General features: G+C 45.9%; 3 protein-coding genes across 3 annotated transcripts; 2 read left to right on the top strand and 1 right to left on the bottom strand.

The window, feature by feature from the left end:
* Window positions 1-8,884: 8,884 nt before the first annotated feature.
* LOC131283477 (protein adenylyltransferase Fic) lies at window positions 8,885-10,840 on the top strand. Its single transcript, XM_058312773.1, has 2 exons — window positions 8,885-10,670; window positions 10,736-10,840. Coding segments are annotated over exons 1-2 (1,620 nt in total). The 5' UTR covers window positions 8,885-9,051; the 3' UTR covers window positions 10,737-10,840.
* Window positions 10,841-12,141: 1,301 nt separating this feature from the next.
* LOC131293250 (GATA zinc finger domain-containing protein 10-like) lies at window positions 12,142-15,428 on the top strand. Its single transcript, XM_058321330.1, has one exon. It carries the CDS (start codon window positions 12,142-12,144, stop codon window positions 15,208-15,210), a length of 3,069 nt encoding a protein of 1,022 aa, XP_058177313.1. The 3' UTR covers window positions 15,211-15,428.
* Window positions 15,429-18,177: 2,749 nt separating this feature from the next.
* LOC131293249 (voltage-dependent calcium channel subunit alpha-2/delta-3) lies at window positions 18,178-25,017 on the bottom strand. Its single transcript, XM_058321329.1, has 14 exons — window positions 24,902-25,017; window positions 23,031-23,112; window positions 22,752-22,958; window positions 22,143-22,676; window positions 21,389-21,514; window positions 20,972-21,325; window positions 20,237-20,892; window positions 20,014-20,165; window positions 19,445-19,947; window positions 19,137-19,379; window positions 18,956-19,070; window positions 18,666-18,879; window positions 18,383-18,596; window positions 18,178-18,297 (listed from the first exon to the last, which is right to left on the bottom strand). Exons 1-14 carry the CDS (start codon window positions 25,015-25,017, stop codon window positions 18,178-18,180), a joined length of 3,636 nt encoding a protein of 1,211 aa, XP_058177312.1.
* Window positions 25,018-26,937: the final 1,920 nt, after the last annotated feature.

Below are 26,937 nucleotides of genomic sequence, written 5' to 3'. Positions count from 1 at the left end.
TTTGGGGTGGATTGGGTTTTCTGTGTTTTTCGTTGTCTTTTTTTTTTGGGTGAGAATTGCATTTTTGCTGTGGTGCGAATTGCTGTTTTACGCAATGACATTTGTGCAAATCATTGTATTGTAGCAATTGTTTCATTGATGCATGTAGCAAGTTGCTGATTCTAAAACCAAGTAAATTATTAAGATCTCAAAAAAACCCAAATAAAAGGTTACAGCATCACAAATCAAAACAGAAACTCGCCAAATATTGCCTTATTTGCCTAAACCATTGCAGCATCATGAGATTACGAGCCTGTGATGGCAAAGAAGGACATCCCTAATTCCCACCGGACCCATTCATCGTTCGTCTCGGCTGCCGCAAGCAAACAATACACATTAAAAATAAAACCCACAAAGATTGCCCAACCTTCAAAAGCACATCCCGGTGTTCCTCTCTAATGCACACGCCGGCAAAAAATTGAAACTACATAGAAACCGTACATACATCCAAGCCAAAGAACAAGCAAACCCATTAAGGCTGCTCGCATTGGGCTCCTCCTCTCCTGGGGCCAATTATCCACTTCGCTCCGTCGCTTCATAAACTGCGCAACACGCATCATTATTGAGCGGTTTTCGACACTTTTTTTTTCGACGGCCGCAACCGGCGAGCATTACTTGCACCGAATGGAAAGCAAAGAAGGAAAAAGGGCAACAAGCCGCAAGGAGGAGGCACCAAAAAACCGCGGTACCAAAACTAACAATAACGTTTATCGACTGACGCTTTTCGGGCTCCATGCTCCACTTGAGTCAAGGACAGGATGGGCGACCGTTATGATGTGAAGGCAGCCCCCCCAGACAAGTGCAAGCTAACTGTGCAAAAGGGGGGAGAAAATGAGTTGTGAAAGATAAAGGCGAAACATTGGAAAAAAATTAAGGACGAAACCGATACAACGCATTTCACCTGTTTTCCTGTTATCTCAGGGAAGAAAATGATACTTTTCTTGAAAGGAAACCACCAAACAAACTGTATAAAATGGTTTCAAAAACGAATTGCTTGTTATCGGGGGGATGTTACAAGCATTTCGATGTCGAAGAAAGAAGCTCGTCCGTCCCATTTCAGTGATGAATGATTTAGTTGTTATACTTCAGCGTGTAGGTTCGAGTGCAAACAGTCCTCCATGTTTTTGGATGACGCAAATGCTTTTCTAGCGAACGAATACCAGAAACAGTTGCATTAAACCGGTAGAAAATGTTCTATACAACAAGAGTGAGTTATTGAAACAAATTACCGAGATTAAAAAAACATATAAAAAGGTTAAAACGATGTGCCACGAGGAAAATGTAAGGAAAACAAATAATAGATTAAAACCTACCGTTCTAACTAATAAACTTTCGAAATAACAGGTCGGCATCGGTATATGATTAAACAGATGGGAATCGGTTGACAGATTGAAGTGAAACACCACATCGACAACATCTGGCGCAATGTAGGAAAGTCCTTCGAAACAGTTATCAACCCCTCGAGTAGACACCTTCGATTTGTTTATTTTAACTTTCTCCGGAATAATGAAAAAGTGCGAGTCCAATGTTACCATCTAAGCTAAAATACATTTTTCTCAAGGTAAAAAAATAAAAAAGTAAACAAGAAAAAGTGTTGAGAAAAAGCCGACCGTTACGGGAAAGATGGGAAGGGATATTAAGTTTTATTATTATTCTCATCCTTTCGTTCCTCATTTTATTTCCTCCCAAGCCGAGATGACAAAAATAAAGTTAAAGTTCAATTTAGTATTTTATAATTTTCCTAATTAGGAAAAGGGAGAAACAGGACGGGTAAAAGGTAGCGGCTTTAAATTGTGAAAAACGATATTGCCTTCAGGGAAAAGTATCGTTCTAACAACGTCCATTCCTCACCACTTCCCCATTCGGGCACCGTTCAAAAAGTGACCTTTATCGCTTGCAACCTGCAAGGGGACGAAAAAGTAAACCATCGTGTTTCGCGGTTCTTTCTTCAGCCACCACAGAAGCGCGGCCCACTTATGGGTTTCCATCGGCGGACACGACCGTCTTTCCCATCTGTCCTAGTGTTCCGACAAAAAAAAAAAACCCGAAAAACCAAAAACAGTTCGCTGGAGTTTGGTCTCTGTCCCCGTCAGCTCGGGTCAGCATTTCCCAATTATACCTCTAAATGCAAAAATGAGAAAAAGCAGAACCCACGAAACGTCGCCTGACCAAAACAAACTTTCCGAAACCGAACAAAAATGGTGCGAAAAAAAAAGTCCAATCCGTGACCAAATTGAATCCGTGGTTCGCATGCGGGGGATTGGAAAGTCGCACAACAAGTTCGCTCTAAATTTGGTGAATTTAAGTTGTTGTTTTGACTCGGTTTTTGCAAACGTTTCGCTGCCTTTTCTTCGCGCTTCTTTTGCAAACCGCTTTTGCATTGCGTCATCGCGGGGATCGATCGGCTCTCGTCTCCCGGGGACGACGGGTGTTCATTATTGCAGCCGGTCATCAAACCGGTCATAGGAAGGAAGACGCACGGTTGAACTGTCGAATTGTTGTGCCCAGTAGTGGCCGAGTGTCGAGAAGGGATGGAAAAGCACAAAATATATGGCTGGCAAAAACCTGACCCCGTGGTTCGAGAAGGTGTTCCCCAAGAACACAGGAAAAACCGGACCTGCTGTTTGGTTGAAGGTTACAAAAACCGGGTTCTGCTTCTTGGTCTTGCGGCTTTTTTTTCGCAAAACCCCTTTTTTCTTACACATCATCCGATGACCATAGTGGAATAAACATATATTTCTTCCCATCCCTTCCCGCCTTTACAGCGCACCATTTTGAACGCTGAACCATGACGACACGCTCGGTGGTTTTTATGCTGCAAAGGAAAAATGTGCTGCCGATCACACAAAAAAAACAAGAAAAACATAAAAATGGCCACGTAACACCCTGGGCGGGTGGGTCATATTATGGGACGGCGGGAAGGTGTATTGCACCTGCCCCGTTTACCCTTTCTCTTTCTCCCGCTCTCCCTCCCCACACAAGTGACAAATAAACTCCTGTTGATTGCAGGTAATTTGATCCAATTTTTCACCGAGACAACGGCCACATAATCCCGCTTTCGCAAGAGGAGCAAATTGAAAACAGCACACAAAACCATCCGTTTCGGTTTACTTCTACCCAGCAGAAAGTGGAAGTTAATTCGCTGGCTCGACGGATGGAACGGGAGAACGTTGGCGTTGGGCGTTATCCGATCACCCCGGCGTCACGTGAGACTCTGGGAGGGAAATTAGCATATTTTAATATGCCGCAAAAATTATATAGTTTAACTATCGCAGTAGAATGAAGAATGCCCTGACATAAGCTCTGAAACTAATCATTTTATTTGACAATAACACAAGAAATCTATAGCTAGGAATACACTATAGAACACTATAGCTAGGTAAGCCTTTATTTTACTAGGACGATCTGTTAAGATTTAAAAATAGGTTTTAATGAATATTATTAAAGATGGGATTCGATTAAAGAGCTTCACATAAATAACCGTGTTTTACAGTGTACATTTTTTTAACATTTCTGCAATGCTTTTGAGTCAGTTAAAAAAAACAATTGATAAACATCCCTAAGCAGTACAACATGAGCAACAATTAAATTATATAATCGTTAATAATATGAAAAAATGTATAATAATATTTAAGCAATGAGCCCCTTTTATGTATTTATTACTTTTTAACAATGGACATGCACACATAACAATACGGCAATACCCGTCATACAGAAATAGGCAAAATAAGAAAAAACATACTAATTTAATATCGTGCCCAATGATGAAAATATGATAGTTTGAATAGGATTTCGAATGAAAAAAAAGGCACAGCAAAACAAGTCAAGTGGATCGGTCGGAAAAGTATGGTAAAATGTATCTGCTTTCCACGAACCACCACCAACCATGGCATCTCCCACGGCACAGTGCAACAGTTTCTGTTTCCATTGGTGCAAGCAGAATCTGGTGCATTTTCCAGCCCGCTGCTGATTGTGCGCACACAAACGGGTGTGAAATGCGTGCATGAAACGGATCGATTTCCCACGGCGCTTAGCTGCAGCCCCGAAGAGAGGGAGGCAGACAAAGAGAGGGAGAGAAAGAGAGAGAGAGATAGGGCAAAAGCCAGGGAAATGTGAGCCAGCAGCTTGGGTGGAAAAGATAAAAGTGCAGCCAAGTGGTGGCTCAATCCGTCTACTGAACCTGATTATCTGCCGCTCGGAGGAGGGTTGACACGGTGCGGGCAAAAACCGGGTAAAGCGCCCAGGCGACATTTCGATGCAGCCCGGCTCGGAATGCAGCCGCGAAACACCGTTGGATGGTGAACCAACATCGGGAGAGTGCACCGGTTTGCGACTCGGGGCGGAAAAGGTTTGAGGTGAAAACCGATAGCAGGGGAGGGAAGGGAAAGAAAGAAAGTGGTTTTCCTGCCTGGTGGAAGGAAGGGCGTTTGAAAGGGCAGCCGGTGTCGGTTGGTGGTGAGTTCAATGACTAGAAGACACACAGATAAACGGCGCAACGAACTGCTGTGGCAGCCGGCACGACAGACGGTGTTCGTCGGTTCGATCACCGGGAATCAGAAGATGTTTTACTTTTCTTGAGGACCTTTTACCCGTCGTCTGCTACCAGTAGCAGCCCCCGGTGTTGGTATCCGGTTTTCCTTGCCACCGGCATCTCATTTTGATGAAAGAAAACCTTGCAGCACTTGCAACATGACTAGGTTTGGTGTACCATTTTCTCTCATTTATTTTCCTTCCAGTGGTGGAAAAACAGCAACGGGATGGTGCATCCATCTTCGTTTTCAAACCAGCAGAGCATTGAGGAAACTAATACCTCCTTAGAATTGATTTTACTTATTCAAATTTGGTACTTTTTCATCCGATCACGCGGAAACCAATCGGCTGGATACCGTTGTGTTAAGTAATAAATCCTTAAAATGGTATTCGCTTCACTTTTCTTTTGAACATTTATAATACCAACTCCGTATTACAACGATCCGCGTGAAAATGCTTGGTGCCAGCGGCTCAACAAAAGTGCATGCGCCGTTTGACGCAGATTCCGGAAATGCATACTACGATACTTGAGCGAGGGCTGCTAAAAGAACAACGGCCACATACTCCACAAGTTGTTTGGGCGGGTGGCATGTTTTTCGCATACCTTCAGAACCCACCCTCGAGGGAAATTTTTTTTTACCCTCCCCGAGCGCGAGGGTGAGCGGACGGTTCAACCCATTGTTGCATTCCGTCGGCCGGCTGGCCGGATGGTCGTGGCCACTTGAGACTAATGGCATTCGCCCGGCATACTCCAGGCCCCCGGTGGAAAACCGCACACATGTTTTTCCTCCCAGCGGTAAGTTGAAAATGTTGCAACGAAAACAAATTGTAAAAGGATTCACATGAATGAAACAGTTCTCGGGACTTGGGGATGTTGGGATGATGACGCAATACAGCTATGCCATAAATCTAATCGCGACACATATTTCATTTCATTGAAATATTTAAAATTTTCCATCGAATATCATTCTCCTAGAACTGAACAAATGTTATACATATGTGAATACGGTGAATAAACACTAATTGTTTAGTTATAGTACTTTTGAACCACTTCTCCAAGACTTATATCTAAAACAGATCAACGAGAACATTTTTGTTCATGAAAAATTAACCACGAAACCAGAAAGATTAAATGTAAATTTCGTTTCTTCTTAAAGAAAAGCGAATAAAAAACACATATGAACCCATTACAAAGCCAGAGATAGTATCTTCTAGAGGTGCGGTACTCGAAACATTTGACCACTGGGCCATGAACTTATTCCATCATTTCGACATGCCTGAAGACGATCTTTATTCTTAGACATTTGCCCACGTTCGGTCCGTCGGCTGTGCTTCCCGTTTTATTTTTTAGTTTTCGTGCCTGCGTGTTTTCGCAAACCCATTTTCCTGTACATTCCGAGGTCAACATCATCTTGAAAAAATCATACCCAAACCACGACGAGAAAACGGTCAGAACATCGAAATGAAACAGATTTTTCCAAAAAACAACAGGGTCAACCAACGGAAGAACAAATCAACGAAATGTCCTATCTATGCGCGAGAAACCGGCTGGGAATTGTTTTTGGTTTTTCCCCATTTCAATCTGATGGTAGTATTTTGGACATTTGCATTCGACTGAGAGACGGTGGACGAATGCTGCAGGGATTGTGGAAAGCGAGGGAAAACTTGTCCGCACGACAAAACTCCCCCAAACCGCGCAACCACCGTTTGCTCCGTTCCGTACCGAATTTGAGCGTTAAAACAAAAGCTAAGCCCTGCAGCAAAGTTGTTACGTAAACAAGTGTTTTTCTCTTTCCTCCCAGCAGCCGTACCTCGGCGCCTTCGTTCGAAAGATTCGTTCAGTGTCTGTTGCTTTGCCTTATTCTTCTAGCTACCCACAGCATCTCGCCGTGCTAGTCGCCTTTCCATTGCATAAACATCTGGTAAACTACCGGGTACAATCAGCGCTCCTAAGCACCACTCCTTCGTGGACAGTTTTCGTGTAGTAGCTTCCATTTTCCATGCAATATCTCTCATTGCACTACAATAAACTGTAACTAGTGGAAGGAAAAATGATAAGTTACCAGTTGTTTATCACATTCGCACCGGATTTTTCTGTTTTCCTCAACTGTCAAATGCCAAAATTTCCCAAATGACGTTCTGCGACCACCTCACCCAAAACAAAAACAACACCGTACGAAGCTACCGAGAAGAAGCCCTGCTGTTGTTGGGGTTATTTTCTTCGTTCATGCGAACGGTGAGGCGGTGCGTAAGTGTAGCACAGAGCGGTGGAAAATTGTAGCAGGTAGTTGGCTGCGCAGCATAAAACTTACCTTATTTTACCTGCAGCCAGCGCGACCGATTCAGGCATTGACGCGATTTCGCGACATTCTCTCGCAAGCTGCCTTCGTGGACGTCGGGATGATGGTCTTGACGATGGTCGTCATGGTGTTTCGCTACGCTCCGCATCGCTCGCCACGGCAAAACATTGATCGACGACGGGCGGCGCGCGGGCCTAGCAGGGCAGCGGATGGCAAGGTTTTTTCGTACGTTGCTCTGGCAGCAGCAGCAGCAGCAGCACCTTCGAGAAAAATTCCTCACCCCCCCTCGGGCACCACACAGAAGACACCGAACAGACCGACGCACAGAGGGAACCACCTTTCTTCTGCACGATATTTCGGCACCTCACACAGGATTTGCTCCCCCCGCGTTGCCAACAACAATAGCGAAATAAAAAATGGTCGTGATAGTCGACGTTGGACAAAGCAGTGGCAAAAGATATCGCAGACACTTCACTGCCTCAGAACGAAACGATTCATCGATGCACGGTTGGCACGGTACGCACTCACGCACGCAATCGGGCACACGAAAATCACGGAACGGATAAATTGACGATCAAAAAGGGCACCACGGTAGGCGATGCGATGAAAATTTGCTATTTCACTGTCGGACTGGATGGGTAGATGAACGAAAGAAACACAGGAGTAGCGACGCAACGGGCACAACCTCAACGGTAGCGAGCTGATGCGCGGACTGGTCGACGGTAGTGTTGCTAGGTCCGTGAAGCACCTACCTTAAACGATCCGTTCCTAGAAGAGAGATGATGCATCCAGCTCCGCTCGATACTCGGACTATAGGTTCTTTCGAACGAATATGAAAGGTATCTTAAAACTACCCCGTCCCACATCCGTCAGAGAAAGAGAGAGAGAGAGAGAGAGAGAGACGGAGTTTTTATTTCTCAGCTCGCTACCAGATATACTAGTCTAACTGTGCTTGTTTTTTATACACGCAAAGAGCTGGGTCGAACCCGTCCAGCCAGTTCTATACGTGTACAAGCGACGGGTAGGGACACCGACCGCACCAGCCTGTTTTTTATACACGCAGTGAACTGAGCCACACCGTCCAGCCAGTTCTTTACGTGTGAAACCGACGGGTATGTGCACCATCCGGACCTGCCAATTTTTTATACAGCTGTAATCTTCTTCCTAGGTTCTTTGAACCCAGTTCCGCGGACTTGTTTCGAAGGCTGTTGCACCCAGTTCCACTCCGTTCCAAAACATTTAAAAGAATCCCATCACTAGTCGACGGTTGCAGAATGCAGTAGTAGAGTAGTGTTGGCAGAATCGGGATTTGGAAAATTTGAAGATTCGATCCCTAGACGGATTCCAAAGATTTGAATCCCATCTCATGGATTTCAAAGATTCGAATCCCATCTGACGAATTCTAAAAATTAGATTAGATTAGGATTTGAATCAAATTTGATTTGTTTGGGATTCATATCAGATTTGATTTCTTTGACACTCGATTTGATTCGGTTCTGACTTGATCCCAATTTGGTTTTGATATGACTCGATCTAAACACGAGATGAGTCGAATTAGTCACGTGACGAGTCCATCTAGAGACAATTTGATTGATTTCAGTTTACTCGACTCGGGTGCTGGTTCGAATGGAATGGACATAGATAAAGGATAGAGATAATGCTGATGCTCCTGAAATATTTGCTCCTAAAAGATTCGATCAACTCCCAGTGTGGCACCTCATTTGGTGAGTCGTTGTCTATTGACCTGACCATTAAAAACTATACAAATAATTAACAATTCGACTTCTTCAAGTCATCTGAGGTTTAAACTATTGTCTGAGCAGACGAGAAGAAAAGCAGTACTAAAAAGTAGTTTTTTAAATACAATTCTCTTCTTCAATGGTGGCTGCTTTTATGTACACCACTATGCCAGGTACTTACAAGTAACAAATTTTATATTTTATGTTATTTTCAAGAAATCTCACTGACAACCAAACAAGATGGCTATAACAAATTTTGACATTCGGAAAGAACCACGTAAACTCGAGTGTATAATCAGCTGGTAAATTGCGCGAAAAACAAAAACCCATCGTCGTATCGATAACGTTTGTGAACACGTAAACGATCATCGAAGCTGAAAGTAAAACTGTAAGCCCACATCCCTAGCCGTGCCAGTGTAGAATGTCCGCAGTCTCCAGCAACGATGACGTTCGACATTGAAAGGAAGCGCCTCGAGATGTGCTGTGTCTACGGGAACGACGCCAACAATGGCACCCCCGCCAAAACGAGCGAACGCAAGCGGAGGAAAAGTTCGACTTCGTCGGAACAGTCATCCTCGAGGCATCGGAAACGATCCGAAAGTTGTTCGGTGCCCCCGGATCAGCGGTGGTACGCGCAGCACCTGAAATGGCATGTTTTTATCATGTTCGCAAGTGGTCTCATATTTTCGTCAGTGATGTTTGGCGTGTTGAACTTTGGCCCCGGACCTATCCAGCATCAGGCGGGTCTCCGCCGAGTCGGTTCCGAAGGTGGTGGACGAGCCCTGTACGCCCCGCGTCACCTACCCGATGGAGCGCTGCTCAGATTGGCGGACGAATCGCGCGTCATGGAACCGTACATGCCAGCACACAAGTTGTCCGCACCGTCGAGTACACGATCGTCCGAGGAAACTCAGCAAGATCAGCAAGCTAACGAACAGGAAGCACTTGGCTCGTTGAAGATGGCTCAAGAAATGAAAAATCTTGGAAAGGACGATAAGGCACTGCGATTGTTTCAACACGCGTTGGCCCTATCACCGAAGCATCCGGAAATTCTCACCAAGTACGGTGAATTTCTCGAGCACAATCGGCAGGATGTGGTATCGGCCGACCAGTACTACACGCAAGCGCTGACGGTCAATCCGTACTACTCGGAAGCCCTGGCCAATCGGCAACGGACGGCACAGATCGTAGAGCAGATGGACGCCAAGCGGTTCGAGGCGCTGGACCGCAAGCGGGACGCCCTCAGCTCGATCCATGCGTCCAATATGGCCCTAAAGCGAGCGGAAAAGGAGGCATACATCCAACATATCTATCATTCGGTCGGAATCGAGGGTAACACGATGAGTCTGGCGCAAACACGCTCCGTCCTGGAAACACGGATGGCGGTCGATGGGAAGAGTATCGACGAGCACAACGAAATCCTCGGTCTCGATGCAGCGCTCAAGTACATTAACGCGACGCTGGTGAACAAAAACGACTACATCACGCTGAAGGATATATTGGAGATTCACCGGCGGGTGCTGGGGCATGTTGATCCGATCGAGGGTGGCGAGTTCCGTCGTACGCAGGTTTACGTCGGCGGTCACATTCCGCCAGGACCCGGTGATCTAGCGATCCTCATGGGCCGCTTCGAAAACTGGCTCAACTCGGAGCAGGTGTTCCTGATGCATCCGGTAAAGTACGCGGCCATGGCGCACTACAAACTGGTACACATCCATCCATTTAGCGATGGAAATGGGCGTACGTCGCGACTACTCATGAACACGCTGCTGATGAGGGCGGGTTATCCACCGGTTATTATTCAGAAGCAGCATCGGCACAAGTACTACGACTATCTGCAGCTCGCCAACGAAGGAGATATCCGCCCGTTCGTTCGCTTTATCGCCGATTGCACGGAGCGCACGCTCGATTTGTACCTGTGGGCCACAAGTGAACTATCCAATCCAATCCCGTTGCTTGCGCAGGAAAGTATGGAGGGCATACCGTTGATTAATAGTTTTTACGACGAAGGAAGCGATAGCGGAAGTGGTGCTGGAGATACGATACGAATAGGAGTAATTTGGTAAGCTGAACCATTCCTTGGCATTGCATCATTCCTGATATTAATTGCCCTGTTTCTTTTTACAGATATTGGCTTCCGAGTGCCCTGGCAGGAACAGTGGCATTGAACCTAATCCGTCAAGCGTCCGTTTGGAATCTTTATTTTAACGTGTAAATAATGTTGTCTCTATTTTACGTTTCTTGCACCCGTTAGTATTAATATTTAAATCATTTATTGTTTTCGTGTTATCAAGATAATTGTGCTATGCGCGAACGATCGTCAATCAGCTGATGCCAATGTGAAAACTAGTGAAAGGAAACAGTCCGACCGCCGTATTCCATTTAAACTGATTTCAGTTCAGCACAAAAAAAACACTATAACCTATTGTGATGAAGTACGCACGCGAGGTGTTACGCCACCTCCAGTACAGTCAACAAACAGCTGCTTCGAAAGCAAAGTGTTTATTTTTTAAGTATCCCTCTTGAATCCGAGTCTACCTAAGTACATCGATCTGTTGTTGATGGTGAAATATTCCACGGTTTCCAGCTGCTGCGGTACTGTCTACCAAACACGAACGCAACATAGTCAATCAAACAATATGTATGAGTCCTATTTTGTACTGCTGTGATGTTTTAGAAACTAAAATGTTGGTAACTTAAAAATAAACTAGCAATTTTAAATTCTAATGTAAACGTAAGGTTGGATTTTATGTGAATTTGCTTTTACAAAGAGGTAATTCTGCAAACGTAGGGCTTTTAAAATATGTTTAGCAGATAAATTTGCAAACGAATTGTTTTGAGTGTCAGTAGAAAGTTCAACTGACACTTCAAACCCGTAAGTACCACAGTTGATCAGGCTGGCTGCCCTGAATAAAGCATTTCTGTGCAATGTAACAGAAGCAGTTTGCATTACCTTTTAATGTTAATTATTGCTTCATCGTATATTTTTCCTCGTTAATATAATTAAGCCCAATTAGAAACAAGGAATCGCATTAATAAATTAATGAAATCTGCTATAAACAACCTTCTTGACATTAGGTTAATGTCCTTGAGTGACTGTGGCTGTCAAAGTGACATATCTACGTCAACGGATTTACTGCGTTGTTTTCACGGCGTTTTATCTTGGAAAAGTTTCTGGAAAAAGTTCTTGTGTCGTCCGCGGCGTGTCGCGTACGCATCTTTGTGTTGTGTGTTTTGTCCCCGAATGTAACAGTCTGCAGCATTTTGGCTTGTGTAAACTGTGTGTAACTTGTAAAACGGAGCTGGGGCAGCAATCAATTTGGTAGAAACCTGCCGAGCCGAAGGGTGCAGAGATTATCCGTCTCCTGCCGTCGCGTCGCTTCTGCTGCCGCCGCTTTCGCCGCTGCCGTTGCCGTCGACGTCGCCGCTGCCGTCAAAGAGTTTCTCGGCGTTGTGTTTATATCTGTGCCGTCCGTGCTTGTGTTTACAGTTTGTTATTTTCCATTCGAAGCCAAAACCGTGTATGTGTGTACATGTGGCTGGCAAGTACGTGTGCAATAGTGGCCAGTACCGTCAATGCGAGCAATATGATGGAAACCGCCGATGAAGTCGTCTACTGTAACTCGCCCCCGGTTACGACAGTCGCGGCCTCCCCGGACACACCGTCGTCGATGCCGTCGGCGGCGATCGGTCACGATTCGTCGTCCGCCAGCAGCGAACGGTCCTCACCGTCGCTAGAATCGGTAGCATCCTCACCGTCCCCGTCCTCCCCGGCACCATTCTATCCCGCTCAACCTGCATCGCCTGCTCCGGTGTCAATCGAATCGTCATCACCTGCCCCCTCGTCACCGGCTCCGTCGTCTCCGGCCCCATCGTTTCCCGCGGCACCACTGTCCCCCGCACCGATGTACCCCGCGTCGGGAACATCACCCGCCCCGTCATCTCCAATGCCGTCGTCTCCGGCACCGTCTTCCCCTGCGCCATCGTCTCCCGCACCGTCATCCCCGACACCGTTGCCAATGGAGTACGAACCGGCGGTAATGATACAGACCGATGAGGATGAGTACGACGAAGAGGATGGCAACGATGATGACAACGATGGTGATAACGACGATGACGACGACGACGACGACGACGATTATAACAGCATCAACGATATCAACATTGCATCCGATGGCGCGGAAGTAACGGACCAGGGCGAAGATGAAGACGACAGTCCGCCGGGCGAACGAAGGCGGGACTGCTTCGCGGACTCCCTGATCGCGCTTAAGGAGGTGAAGCAGTTGCAATCGATCCTGCTGCTGCATCTCGATCTCATCCAGGAGCAGGGCGATCAGATACTGAACAAGGATAAAATGATCGTGAAGCTACGGGACGAGAACGAAGTGTTGAAACATCAGCTCGATCTTTCCAATAAGCGGCTCGCGTTAATGCTGCTCCAGCTGCAGCAGAACGGGGTACAATTTCCATTAGACCTGCAGCAGCAGCAACAGCAACAGCAACAATTATTGCTAATGCAGCAACAACAACAGCAGCAGCAGCAGCAGCAGCAGCTACCACAACAACAGCACCCAAAACCGGAAGGCACCGTATCGCCACTGACCATTCGCAGTCAGATGGAGAACGGACGCCGGCGGGGAGTGGTGTTGAAATCGTCCTCCTCCTCCTCCTCACCACCCTCCGTGTCGTCGAGTTTCGTTGAAGGAGTTTACGGGCAGTGCTTGCCAATTCGGAACTCGGAAGTAAGCAGCACCGTGTCGCCGGCGAAGGAGGAGCTTGGGGACGACCTGGTGCTACTCCAGCAACATCCGTACTACCAGCCGCCCACCTTGGAGGACGACGAGGCGGCATTCATCGCAGAGAATAACGAAGTCGATGGGGAAATTTGTCTCAACTATTCCAAATCGGATGACGATGAATCTCCCTCGCCGGCGTCGAGCTATGGCGAGGAAGAGGACGATGACGAAGGGTTGGAGGAGGAGGAAGCAGACGGGGAGGGAAATTACTTCGACAGCGTACCGGATCACGAGCCACACGGGGATGACGAAGATGACGATGTGGAACTGCAGGACCCAGATGCCGTGCACGAGATACATGATGAACATGGGCAACCCTTGGTGCAGTACGATGGGGAACTACCGGATGACGAGGTGATGCAGGGAGGGTACGAATCTAGCGGAAGCGCCGAGGACGACTATCCGATGCAGTACGTCAGCGTGGAACAGTCAAACTACGAGGACGCACCGATGATGATGATGATGATGATGGACAACGACGATGATGACGATGATGATGACGGCGACGATGCGGCCGAAGTAGGGATGATCGATTCCAACTCGCAAGGGTCACAGGAGTCGCAGCATTCGCAGGAATCGTTGATGCAGCAGGTCGGCTCGGTTCCGGCGGTGCACGATATGGCGGTCAATGTGCAGTTCGTCGAGAGTACGGTTGGCAGCGAGGGAGAGCAACCTCTGGAAGGGGAGGAGGAAGAAGAAGAAGAAGACGAAGAAGAGGATGAAGTGGAGGAACAAGAGGAACAGGATGAGGAGGAGGAGGAAGTGGAAGAGCAAGAGGAGTACGATGGGGGAGAGACCGAGTTTACCGAACAACAGCAGGACGAAAGCGTGGCAACGGCAGCGGCGCCGGCAATGGTGGTTGGCGATCAAGATACGATGGAAACGACGTACGACAACAACAACGAAACGAACGAAGGTGAAGTAGGCACTGAGAGTGAACCAGAAGTGAAAGATGAACCAGTCATTAAGGAGGAGGACGAACAGGAGCAGCAACAGCAGGAGCATCAGCATCAACTTCAGCAGCTCCAGCACGCGTTCAACCCGGCGGTTCACTGTCCATCCGGTAACTCTTCGGACGGAAGCGTGGCAAAGCGGGGTTGCAAACCAAACGCGGCGTACATGGTTACGCACAAGCAGTACATCAGCTGCTCCTGGAAGGATGACGCCGTGACGGCCGAACTGGAGCGGTTGCTCTCGAACGAGGCGGCCGAGCTGGAGATTCCCTCCTGGAACGTGATCGACGATTCGTCGCAGTCGGCCGACGACCAGCTGGCGCCAGCGCGGGAAAACATCACCGACGAGGCGTACATGAAGCGGCACACGAAGCTCGAGATCGACGAGCGAAGGCGCAAGAAGTGGGATGTGCAGAGGATACGGGAGCAGAAAAACATCGAGCGGTTGAAGAAGCGTCAGCTGAAGGAACAACCGGCCGAACAGGAGGCCCAGAAGACGATCACCAGCTTCTATCCGACGGTCGACACGCTCAAGTACATCGTCATTACCGACGACGTGCCGGTGCAGGCATTCGGCGAGCTGATACCGTTGCTTCCCGCACCCGCCACCTTCAGCCTACCGTGGCTGCAGCCCAAATCATCGAACGGTGGCCTGTTGGCGCCGCCACCCGGGTCGTCGTTGCCGTCGTTTGGCCATCCCGCGCAATTCCCGGGCAGCAACGTCGTGGATCGGGTAGCCGGTTCCTCCGAAAAGCTCCAGAACGAAACGAAAACCAAATTCCTGCACCGGCTGGCGCCAAATCTGCAGGCGCAGAAGCAACGGTTTACCAAGCGGATCAAAAAGGAACTGTAAGCCACCATTTGTACCCGAAAGGGAGCTTCCCCAAAAGCTCCGCCCCTCTGTGTCCTCTTCGCACCTTTTCCAATGGGGCGGAAGAAGGTGTGATTTATCTGTTATCAATGTGTGTAAAGTTAATTTTAACCTGATTATTAGTTAGTAGGTTTATTTTTTAATTCTCATGATTATGACAGCGCATCACTGATCCACCCAACTCCCAACGCTTGCAGTCAGTAGGGGTTTTTTTTAATGTGTTGCACCCTCTCAACGATAGTTGGAAGCGCTGGTGGTAGGTGGCAAGTACTTCCTCCCCCCGTTTCCACGTCGTGCCTGTTATTTAATGTACTTCGTTTTGTCTATTCAACGTATACTCACGTTGTATGTGTGTATTTGTTCTTGTCCGGGAGGTTCGGGGAAACCCGTGCCATCCCGACCATGCCAGACTACACGTGCACGTAGCATAAAGTCTAGTAAGCCCCTAGTGGAGGCTGGTATTACGCGAAAGGACGGTCATTAGAGCCAGAGTAGTAGTAGCAGACGATGCAGATGTTTGTGTCTCCGTGAGCGTCAATATTACGAATAAATGTGCTTCGTGCCGATAGCAAACAGAAAGAAATACAAATTTGGTTCATATAAGGTTACATAAAATAAAGCTGTAGCACGGTGTAAACTATTCCAGCTTGTGCGTATGATTGTGTAGTTTTTTTTTATATATTCGAAATTGACTATCATATCATAGTTTATTACTTGAATAGGAGGGCAATAATATTTGGATTCATCGACTAAAAACGAGTCCTTTTCGGCTTCGATGGCTTTTTAGTTTCTTCTCGGTATGATTATCCTGAATCGGTTATGAAGAAATTTATACATGGATAAAATGTTGAATGAATGAATGTCGCCGACAGAACTTTGTGCTACAGTCTAGAACTCGTGTAAGAGCTTGGTGGCTGTACGACGTACGCCGGGGAAGACTCATGAAATGCTTCCTAATACAAATTGGTTTACCTACAACAATGTTAATGTAAACATCTTACCTTTTTGGCCTTTGAGATGATCAGATTTTTTTTTGTTTTAATTTTACTCACTAAATCAACGCAGTAGGTTATGGGAAACTTAACAACGACTTTATTTTACACAAAGTTACACCGAAAACAACATAAATAAAGAAGACATTCTCACATTAGTGCTGAATCTCTCTTTAAATCTCTAATTTAAACAACCTACCAACATAGTTTGATTCCAAACGGTTCCGGTGGCCGTTATCCTTGCACTACTACTGGGTTCGTTCAAGTGGTGGCACATTTTAGTTTTAATCAAACTCCTTGCGGCGGCTCCATTTATTTACCTATCTACTATGTCTTATGTGTTATCAATTTCACGCTTTCGCTCCATGAAAGTATGCACGGGCAAACTCAACGAAGAGCATGGGTCTTTTACCATTAGTTGTGCGTTGGTGCAAATTATAAAACCAAAAAAACTCGGTGAAAACTCTTTGGCATTCTGCGTACACTCGTGAAATGTTAAGAGTTATTTAAATAATATCGTTTCCATCCGTTGCTAACTGTCGGAAAAAATGAGGACCCTTTTTGGTTCCTGGTGTGTATGCACTAAACTTATTGCTTTGGTGTCTTCATTGGCTGAAGGGTGTTCACGATTGTTTCTTGTGTGTTTTTCTATTGATTGTTGCTTTCCAGTGGGTTGATTATCAAGGATTTTTGTTCATTTCTTTGCGTTTTTGCATGGGAATGAAAATCTCAGCGCAAGTTTGGCCATGTCCACTAATGTTTGTGGGGGTAGGATTTTCTTTCTACACAATTTCCGCTATTCGGCGTGCGGTATGGAACCAACAACGAGACTATTTCAGTAACTCACTACTATCGTAGCCGCACAAAACTGATTTTATATTCTCAAAAAGTGTGCGACAGAGACTAGTTTCAAAATTAACTACTACAGCTTTTTTTTAACATTGTGCGCCACTTCCAAACAACTAAATCCAAGAAGGAGATTCGCTACCTAGAGGTTCTTTGGTGGAAAAAGGTATATCAGGCAATGTTTGAAAAGCTGTTTGTAAAGTTCAACCTTTTTGTGTCATGGAATAGAACTCGATTTTCTCCAAATTATCCTTTCACAAAAAGTCACTCAAGTGTAACAACAAAATAATTCGTGCAGGCCGAATTTTGATGATTGACAAATACTTGTACAAATCGATTCCAATGAAATGATGCGATGACATTGTAAGTCAGTAGAAAAGTTCCGTAATATATTACAAGCGACCGGTAGAAAGGGTCTTCCACAAATTTCGTTCTACAAAGGTTAGAGTACAAAGGATCCAAAGTTGTACTACAAGCACCCTCCGCGATCATAAAAGGACATTTTAGGACTTCTCGCTGGTATCTCGATACATTTTCATTGTGTTTGCGTACAGGTTTCTCATCGACGCATGGATGATGTTCCGCTGCCATTTCGAATGTTCGCCAAAATCTCCTAAAATGGTAGGGGATTGAAATATCCATCAAGGCCGTACGAGTTTCTACCAGAGTGGGTCTAAAGTCTTTGGAAGATAGTGGTCCGTGAATGGTAAGTTAGTCTCTCTTAGTTCCCTGGTACAATATTTCGCCGAAACGCTAATGTCTTCTCTGAGGGTGAGTAGCTCGGTTTTGTTAGTAGTCTTAAGGTTTATATTTCTACTCCTTCGAGCTAGTATTACCACTGAGTCCTTCTTTTGCCGTGTGCTAAAAAATCACAAACGCGAGGTGCATTTTCCTGAACCTCTTTCGCTTTCATCCGTCATGTACTCCGCTCCGATTTCCACCATCTAACTACATTGTTTTCCGGAGTGCACATTTTACTAGTGAGTAAAGGTCAGGGCAACACATGTTTACGGTGTGTTCTAGATCAGGGTGCCTTGAGCAAAAAGAACCCGATAAGAACACAACCCAAAAACACAACTACAAAAACTGGTGGCTTTCCGGCTATACTACCTTAAAATTGGACTACCGTTTGGGCACATCGATATAACAACAGTGACACAATAGTCGATATCACTACAGTCAGTTGAATAGTTAGGCGGGATCCGGAGCCACACTGGGCAACGACTTCTTCCTGTAAAGGAGGAGAAAAGATGAACAAGAGTTCACCATTCAATAAGGTTGTGTTTTGCGGAATCATTTTTGACTACGTTTCTTACGTCTGGATGATCGGTGTAACACTCCTCCAAGCGTCGACGGGGCAGGAAGTTAAGTTTGGTTTTCACGCACGGCAGTCCCTGCGTGTCGTTGTGATAGATCACCTCCGGGGCCGCGGATAGCACGACCTTTTCCACCTGGTACTCGTTCTCGACGATGATCATCAGCAGGTTGGAACGGGGAACCCGTTTCGCAAAGTACGGTGGATATTGCAGGCTGTCGGAGAATACGAGGAAACCTTTAATAAGAACATCAAAAGTATCGAAGGTTTTGGCCCTTGCGTACTTATTCAACTGTGCCGGTGGGGGTTCATAGAAGAATCCATCGCCTTTGATGAACTTGTCCTGCTGCATGACGTACAGGTTGGACTTTTTATCGCACGCCTCGTATACGATTTCCTTTTTGATCTCCTTTGGTCGATTGAAGTATTCCTCCTCTTCGTCGACGTGTATCTTTTTCGGCTTCGCGCGGTGTGTATCATCGTAGTCGTCATACTCATCTACCAGATAGATTAGAGGAATTGAAATTGTTGGACCAAAACTGAAAAACTACCCGTTTTCGTAAGCGATACGTACGAGTGTCAAAGTAGTCGGCACTAGGAATTCCATGGACCCAAAAGTCGAAGCGCGTCAATGCCATTGCAACTTCTGCAATCAACCACTTGAGTCCCAGCATGATCAGCTTCATGGGCTGTAACGGGATTGATGGTAAATGGTCGGGCACGAAATTGACTGTCTTCAGAAGATTCCTACTTACATGCATTAACGCCATGGCATCGTTTTCCATGACCCGCTCGTACTCGCACAGTCCCTGCAGGTCGAACACGGTGATCAGGTTGAAAATTTCCTTCTCCACCATTGACTGCATGATCGCACCCTCAATCTCGCCAAAGAACCGCCCCGTATGGTTGGATGTCTCCGATAGCACCACGTACCCGTTGTTGTCGATGACGTAACAGTCGCGTGTTTCGGAGGCACACGTTTCTATACACCCATCGCACTGGAACAAAACATTGTAGAATTAGAAAATAGGCCATCCAGTATAGATCGACTCCTAGTCCCTACCGTCGTCTTCGACGTAATCTCCATGAACCGCTCGTACATCAGCGAGTGAGTGAACTGAAACCCGGTGACGCAGCCCGGTGCCTCGAGGCCTCCGTCCCGCGGGAAGATGGCCATACTGGCCGTTACCTTCAGCTCACCATCTTCCGGTGGATCGGACTCGTGCGGCACCGAGTAGACGAAACTCTTCGGATCAATCTTGTGCTGGAGGATGGCACTGCGGTACCACGTCTCATCGATCGCCTTCTTGTGGTAGTCACCGAACTCACTGTCCGTGTCAACCTCCACCTCGCCGAAGATAAACTGCCAGCGCGTCAACCCACTCATGGTGGCCACAAACCGCAGCGTGGCGTTGTACATCTCGATGATTTTACGTTCGTTCTCGTTCTCAAACTCCCAGTTTCGGTAGCTATTGTTGGTTACCTTGGCGTCGAAGATCAGCAATTGAACAAGCTCCTTGTTGCAGTAGTACGCATCATCGTCCAGCGTCTTACGACCACAATTCGCTAGCAGATTGTCGAATTAATAATACTCTAAAATTCCATTCCATAATTTCTACTCCCATAACTTACGTGCATCGGAATCCTTAAAATCTTCCGGCTCCGGTTCATACTGCTGAGACCACTTCCACGTGGGTTCGTACAGGCGGTTCAGGAAGTGTCGCAACTCATCCTCCGGTGTCTTAAACTCATGTCCCTCAAGGTAATGATACTTGCAGTACACCCTAGAAAAGAATGATATTTCGTAAGTGTTCACTTCCAGCGAGCTAAAGATTTGGAAAACCTGTTCACATACCACTCCGGGTGCACTTTCCAATTATCGCCGACGAAAAAGTCCGAAATGTTGAGTCCCATATGCTGATTGCGTTTGATCTCATCGCCCACCTTAATCCAAGTGCTGCCGTAGTCGTGCGGTAGGACCAACCCCAAGGAGAACGGGGTATTTTCCAGCGGTGCGTAGTAGTAGTCCTGGTACTCCAACGATACGCGCCTCATCTTGTCGTAATGGAAGCGCACCGGCAACTTGGTCATATTGCCAAACTTCGAGTCGACCAGATGCTGTCGGAGTTCGAGAATGAACGGGCTCATCTCGCGCCCCGTCATATCCTCAACCTGGCGGGTAATGTTTTCGTCGTAGATCTGCTCGATCTCGGTCAGATCGATACTGTTGTAGTTTTCCTTTAGCCGTCCGTTCGACACGGGTCGCAGGTCGGGATGCATCAGCACATACCCGTTGTTGCTGACGATGAACGAGTACCCGTTGACGCCCAGTTTGTACGGGAGCGTCAGCTCGTCCAGGTCCTCCACCGGAATGTCCGTACCGGCTACTCCGAGCAGTCGAGCCGTTCGCGTCTCATTGTAATGGTTCGCCTTCCGATCGAACGCCGGTGCCCCGACAGCGATCATAAGCCGCGGTGGTTCATCGTCGTCCGCTTCCGTTAGGAGATTTTCCTACACTCGACACAAGAGACAAGTGGTCAAACGAATGTGGAAACAGTACTCTCTCTTCTGGGATACCATCAAATCTTACCGCTGTGTCAGTAAAGGCGTGCGTCCAAGTTGGCGGATGTTCAACACCCTGAAGCACCAACGGGGTGGCGATGACCGTGACGTACTTCAGCACCTCCTCCTGCACCTCGTCGAGTGACTGGATGTGCGAGTAGTAGCCACGGTTCAGGCACGCCATCCACTGGATTTCGCGGACCTTCGTCACCTCGCGACCGAGCAGGTAGGTGAACACACGCACTGGGATTTTCGTACCATTCTCGAACCAGTTGTACCTTTCGAACACCTCCGTGATGTTACTCGGTACACCGTCGGTGATCAGCATGATCGCCTGATTGCATCCACTGACCGATTCGTTACATCGCCGGATTTCTCGATACTGGAAGAGAGGTCGAAACAAGTTTAGATATAGTTTCACAAAACGCTCTTCGGAGCTAGTTACCTTCTGTAGAAGTTCAAATGCGGCAACGAAAGCCTTCTTCACGTTAGCATAACCCTCCGGCTGAAGCTCTCGCACATATTCGTTGAAGAATCGCATATTCTCCGGTGTCGCTTGCACTAACATATCCTAACAAAGTGAAAGAAAACCGAAATAATCATCAAAAAATGTCACATACAATAACATAAGCAGTATAAATTATCTTAAAATTTTTAATTAAAAATTTCATTTGATTCCCTTTTCTTCTTCTTTTTCTTAGTCTGCGAGGATTTGCACGAGTACGGCTGTTGAATCCAGCTTCCTGGGCCTTCGCCAACTAACCTGGTGATGTAGACCTATAAGCGTTAAGGACCGGCAACTAAGGCCATATGTCTCTCTCTTTATTCCATGGAAGGATTCCCTTCCAAAAAGTATACAAAAACTCGCGTAAATTTTCGACAGATCACTAACATTGTTTAAAGTATCGATAAGTCATTCTGCTTTAAATATCGAAAGTTTTTTGCTTCGTTCGATGTTTACTTCTAGTATGAATGATTAATTGAAAACCGAGGTCGAAAAAGCCATCGTTTTCTAGCAATGTTCATAAATATGTCATGTGGACACAGTGCGTTAATTTTAATATCTACCACCTTACTCAAATATATCAGTACATACTATGAACTTTTTCTTGCCTTTCTATTAAATTCCATAAGGTAGACTTTTGCAATATACATAAGAAAAAATAGATATATGGCAATAACTCCTTTGCCCAACTTACCTCAAAGCAAGGAATCAACGGCTCAACATCGTTCGAGTACTTGTAAATGTTTATAAAATCATTGTTGGAGAACGTGTCGAGTATACTTTTCACCGTAAGCTGTGCGATGTAGTTCCGGTAGCCCGTCATCGAACCGGAGTTGTCCAGCAGGATGACGATATCCTTCGAGCAGGTGGCCGTCTCGATGTACCACGAGCGCTTCCGGCAGTCGAACGTGTCCACGTGCTCCCGGTTCCACTCGAGCGCCGGATAGTGACGCAGCATGCCGGTGTACGAGCCAAAGTACTGCCACGACAGGGCCGGATCGGAGTTGTAGTTCTGCACGAACACATCGTCGAGCGATTCGGACCACTGCAGCGCCTCCAGGACCCACGGGTAGCGATCGTACACATTCTGCGGGACGTGCACCGAGCTGTAGGACGTGTTGACGGATATGTTGAAGAAGTGGGTATCCGGGTTGAGCGACATATTCCGGTACATCCAGTCGTTCTCGAGCAACGTTTCCGGTATTTCCGGCTCGGGTCGGCCGTCGATCTACAACATACCAATGTAATGGTGGAAAAACCTTTAAATATCCTTACAGATTTCCCTACAAACGACAGTCCATACATTCGAGTACTTGCTGGAGTAGTACGAGAAGCTGTTGGCCATCGTCTCGTTGTACTCGAACTGCTCCGAGAGTTCCTCGGCCAGATTGATAATACACTTGATGGCGTCCATCTTGCGGATGAACATGCGACCGACGTTTTCCACAATCGACTGGATCAGTGCCGTTCCGTCCTTGTGCTCGACGCGGGCGTTGTAGGCTTTATATTTCTGCAAAGGGAATTCCAATACGATGGTCATGATCTGTCCCTTTCCACGATTGGCCACGGCCACTTGACCTACCGCTGTAATTTCCATCGCCTTGGTCATGGTCTGTGCCAAATCCCACAGCTCTTCTCCAAAGTTGTCGGCCCATTTTTCCATACTTTGTCCGGTGGTGATGGTCGATTATGGACGGAATGAAGGAAGAGAAAAAGGGGAGAAAACTCAATAAGATTTCTTTATGTTTAGCGTCCAGTTCCACGCTCCAGTTGTGCACCTTAACAGGAGGCAATAGGTCAGATTTCGATTATGATAAATGATGATGTGGACTAAACGGAACGGTCTCGTGACTCGAGGGCAATTAAAGGCATGCGTAGTTACCTTCCGAATCCACTATTCATATCGTGTTGCTCATTGAAATTCACACTTCTGAGCACGAATCTGTGTGGAATTAAGAAAATTGTTTGCACCAATAGCGTTTCGATTATAAGTCGTGTCCGATTATCGACTCATGTGAGGTCATATTATTTGTTTAATCAAACATACCAAATGCATGCGTGCTTATGAAACTAACGCAATGAGGCATTTCCAGTATAGATAGAAAGAAAAACTTGGCCAAAGCTAGACCTAGACAGATATTGTCGCATTTCTTAGCGAATGATGTGCAGACGTACACTTGAAAAAAGCTTATTTTGTTTGAATCAAAGTGTGATAAAATTGAAACATTAAAAGGTAGTATAAGTGTAAGGGTATTTTTTGTGTATAATATTTTTTGTGTAGAAATCCAATTTAAAGAGATTCAAATGTGAATTGTTTTGCTGTGTTGATTGACAAAAGCTGAACCATGCTAAAGATATTTAAACACAGTGCTCCTAGATATCAACATTTTAGACTCTACCAGGTTTGCCAAACTCGATACTAAACGGAAGAAAAGCAATTCTGGCAATAACTCTACTATCGCTATTTCAAAATAACGGAACAAGAAAGTCTTCTTGAATGCTACCAAGACTTTAAAGTGGAAATTATAACCTTTCGGTTCAAAAATTGTTTGAATAACCCAACATTTGTCCAACAAAACACGAAATTCAAACATTGTCCTATGAACTTGAACAAAATGGACAGTTAAAGAAAGAATAAAAGTTGAATGGAACTTTTTAAAAACATTGTAACAATTATTGTAATAGCTCAATTAAAATGTTGCGTTGTTGAAGATGAAAACAAAAACCTTGGTAAAAAACGTTCGAGAAGGTGTGAAAAGAGTCATTCAAAGTTGATAACGTTCGTCTAAACCTAAGCACTATTTACAAGCGTCGGTCCCTAACGGTATTTGATAATCTGGGCGAGGGGCATGGTCCGGACGTTCGTTTTGTTGACAAACAAAAACTCCCTTCCCCCTTTCCGCAGCCAACAGCTGATCCGTGCCTTCGCTACCCTTCGCTAAGGAACGCAAGATAGGCGTTTTCTTTCGCGCGCGCATTCACGCGTTAAATAAACCCCCGGAGCACGTGCTCGCTCGTATCGAAGCAAGCCGTGTTTCGTGCGGTAAAAGTGATTGTGTACAATCTGAATGTTCGTGGATGCCACTGTGGGTGGTCTGGGGAGGCGGTGCTGTTAACCATTCAGCCGAAAATAGCAACTCCCCCACTCCCAACCACGTCGCGCGAATGTTTCGTTAAGTTTTCCCGTGTTCTTGCAGTTTTACTTACACGCACACACACATGGGGGAACACAGAATCCTACAGGCTTCTGTTGCGTTGACAGATGCGAGTGAAAACATTTTCCTTTTCACCCGTGTGAGATGGAAAAGCGCACCACGCAACTGTCAGGCCAGGAAAAATGGGATCGCTCGTGCACTGTCAAAATGATGTGGAAAAATCCAATTTTCTACCCCGTGCTGGCGCGTTTTGCACGAGCCGAGCCGTTTTCCTTCAAAATTTCTCCCGTCTACTCACATTTCCGTCTCCACCGAGGCGCTCACCGGCTGCTCGGGTAATTTTATCCATAAAAGGAATACGATGCTGCCGAGCAGAAACTTCCTGCTGGCCGAACCAGCCGTCGGTGGCCTCATCCCGGCGCTTGGCTAGGGGTCGCACTTTTTTCCGCACTTTCTTTGTTGGGTTGGCTACTTTTCGGCACTCTTCCACTTCAACTGCCCACCGGAACTAACTTCACAAAGGTTGCAGGCCGCGGGTTAGCTGCACCTCATCACGACCATACGGGCGGACGACGTGGACCCGGTTCCGGAATGTGATCGTGCTGCTTAGAATAGAAATAGATGCGCTGGCTGCCAACCCTGGGGATGGGAGCACAAAACCACTTACAACGCAAGCACTGCACGATCATACGGCAACATAAGAACTTCAAGAATGTGCAGGATGGAAAGGAAAATCACACGCGCATTCGTTTCGCTGCCGGATCTTTCCCGACGTTCGATTTTCGTGTCCTATTTATATTTTCTTCTTCTTCCGTCTACACACGCGACGATGGAGTACCGCCGAGCTCGAGCACGGTTCCTTGTTGACTGAATTAGATGATGGTTTGTGGATGAAAAATTTAACGAACAATTTTCCTACCCTTCCCCGACCGCCACGGTTTCCTGCAACACGTTTTCAGCTACCCTTTTTCCCCCACATGCGTACACGCAGCTGTCAGATGGGGACACGTGTATGTGTTTGTTGGAGAAAAATTGGCGCATGGCATTTTCACGCGTTCGAAATATTCGTTAACTACAGGAAAATTAGTTTTGTCGGTTACTGTAAAATTTTCTTTACACTGCTCTTTTTTTATAAGTGGTTTAATACACTTCCTCGATCGTTAAATGCTTCTAAACTGCTTCAAAAACATAGTGTTCCCCATACCTTATAGGGATTCATTATGTCACGTATTTTAATAAATAGTTATTTGTTTCATTTTCTATTTTTTTGACTTGCAGATGATATTCTTGGCAATTGTTGCAAGCTTTGATTGCACTGCAAAACATGTTGCATTTACTGTAAATTTCGTTTTTATAATACTTACTTAAGGTCTCTCCGAGTTCAATCAGTTCCCAATGCAGAGATGTAAGAGTTTCTGTTGCTAAAACTCTGTATTTATAGATTGTGCATGGTTCGATTGTTTTTGGTAAACTGACCAATTTATGTTCGATTAACTCTAATTGGAATAAAATTTCTCTTAATTCTACGGCGGTGGATGCTGCTTTGATACGACGATGAAGGCTGCAGTTCATGTCTTTTATTTATTTATTTTTTTACTGTTCCACTACCGCAGTGACTGCTGTTCTGGTATATCATATACGACTTTTTAAAATAGTTTACTGCTTTTGGCACTCACCTCACCTATTTTAATAACACCACTTACGTAGGTTCACTTCACTCACTTTGACATTATGATTTAATACATTGTAAATGCATTTCATAAGTTTCATTTATTCAAGGACTTGATGCACTTTAAAATTATGACACGATTTTATTTAAAACATGAAGGCGGGTCTAGCTTCACCGAATTTTTTGCCTATAATTTCTTTGCTCCGCTCGTAGCGCGCTTTTATGTCGTTCTATAGTAAAGTCTAATTATGACGCGTCGGTCCTATTATCGTGCTGCGCAAAACTATGCTTTTGTATCAGGATTTGCAGACCAAAGTCCAAATCTGGCCCATAAACTGATTTTATCCAGAACGTAAGAAAACTTTAATGCTTCATACAAAAAACCCATCTCAATTTTTATCGGATTGGTTCACAATGCCCGGTTTGCTTTTTTCCTTAAAATGAACATTAAAATTTTTCAATACCAGGTGACTTCCTCGTATACTCTTTGTTTGAAATTTTCTATTCGTGTTTGCAGTATTCATCGTTCTAAAATCTCCTACTCTCGTGAATCTCGCCCAACAATAGGGCCGGAAAAACTCGTTTACTTTGCATCCAAAAATGTTTAAAAAATGAAAATTTTCCTGTCCCCCACATCTGTACACGCAGCTGTCAGATGGGGACAC

The sequence above is a fragment of the Anopheles ziemanni genome, chromosome 2 (genome assembly GCF_943734765.1).
Source record: "Anopheles ziemanni chromosome 2, idAnoZiCoDA_A2_x.2, whole genome shotgun sequence".
Taxonomy (NCBI): Eukaryota; Metazoa; Arthropoda; class Insecta; order Diptera; family Culicidae; genus Anopheles; species Anopheles ziemanni.
Note: the sequence above shows the minus strand (reverse complement) of the source record. Positions and strands in the feature narration are given on the sequence as shown.

Excerpts from the sequence above, each read along its gene's own strand:
- LOC131283477 (XM_058312773.1), top strand. The coding sequence starts at position 9,052 with ATGACGTTCGACATTGAAAGGAAGCGCCTCGAGATGTGCTGTGTCTAC.
- LOC131293249 (XM_058321329.1), bottom strand. The coding sequence starts at position 25,017 with ATGAGGCCACCGACGGCTGGTTCGGCCAGCAGGAAGTTTCTGCTCGGC. Across the intron at positions 20,893-20,971 it reads ACGCCTTTACTGACACAGCG|GAAAATCTCCTAACGGAAGC; the intron begins GTAAGATTTGAT and ends TGTCGAGTGTAG. Across the intron at positions 20,166-20,236 it reads TGGAAAGTGCACCCGGAGTG|GGTGTACTGCAAGTATCATT; the intron begins GTATGTGAACAG and ends ATTCTTTTCTAG.
- LOC131293250 (XM_058321330.1), top strand. The coding sequence starts at position 12,142 with ATGTGGCTGGCAAGTACGTGTGCAATAGTGGCCAGTACCGTCAATGCG.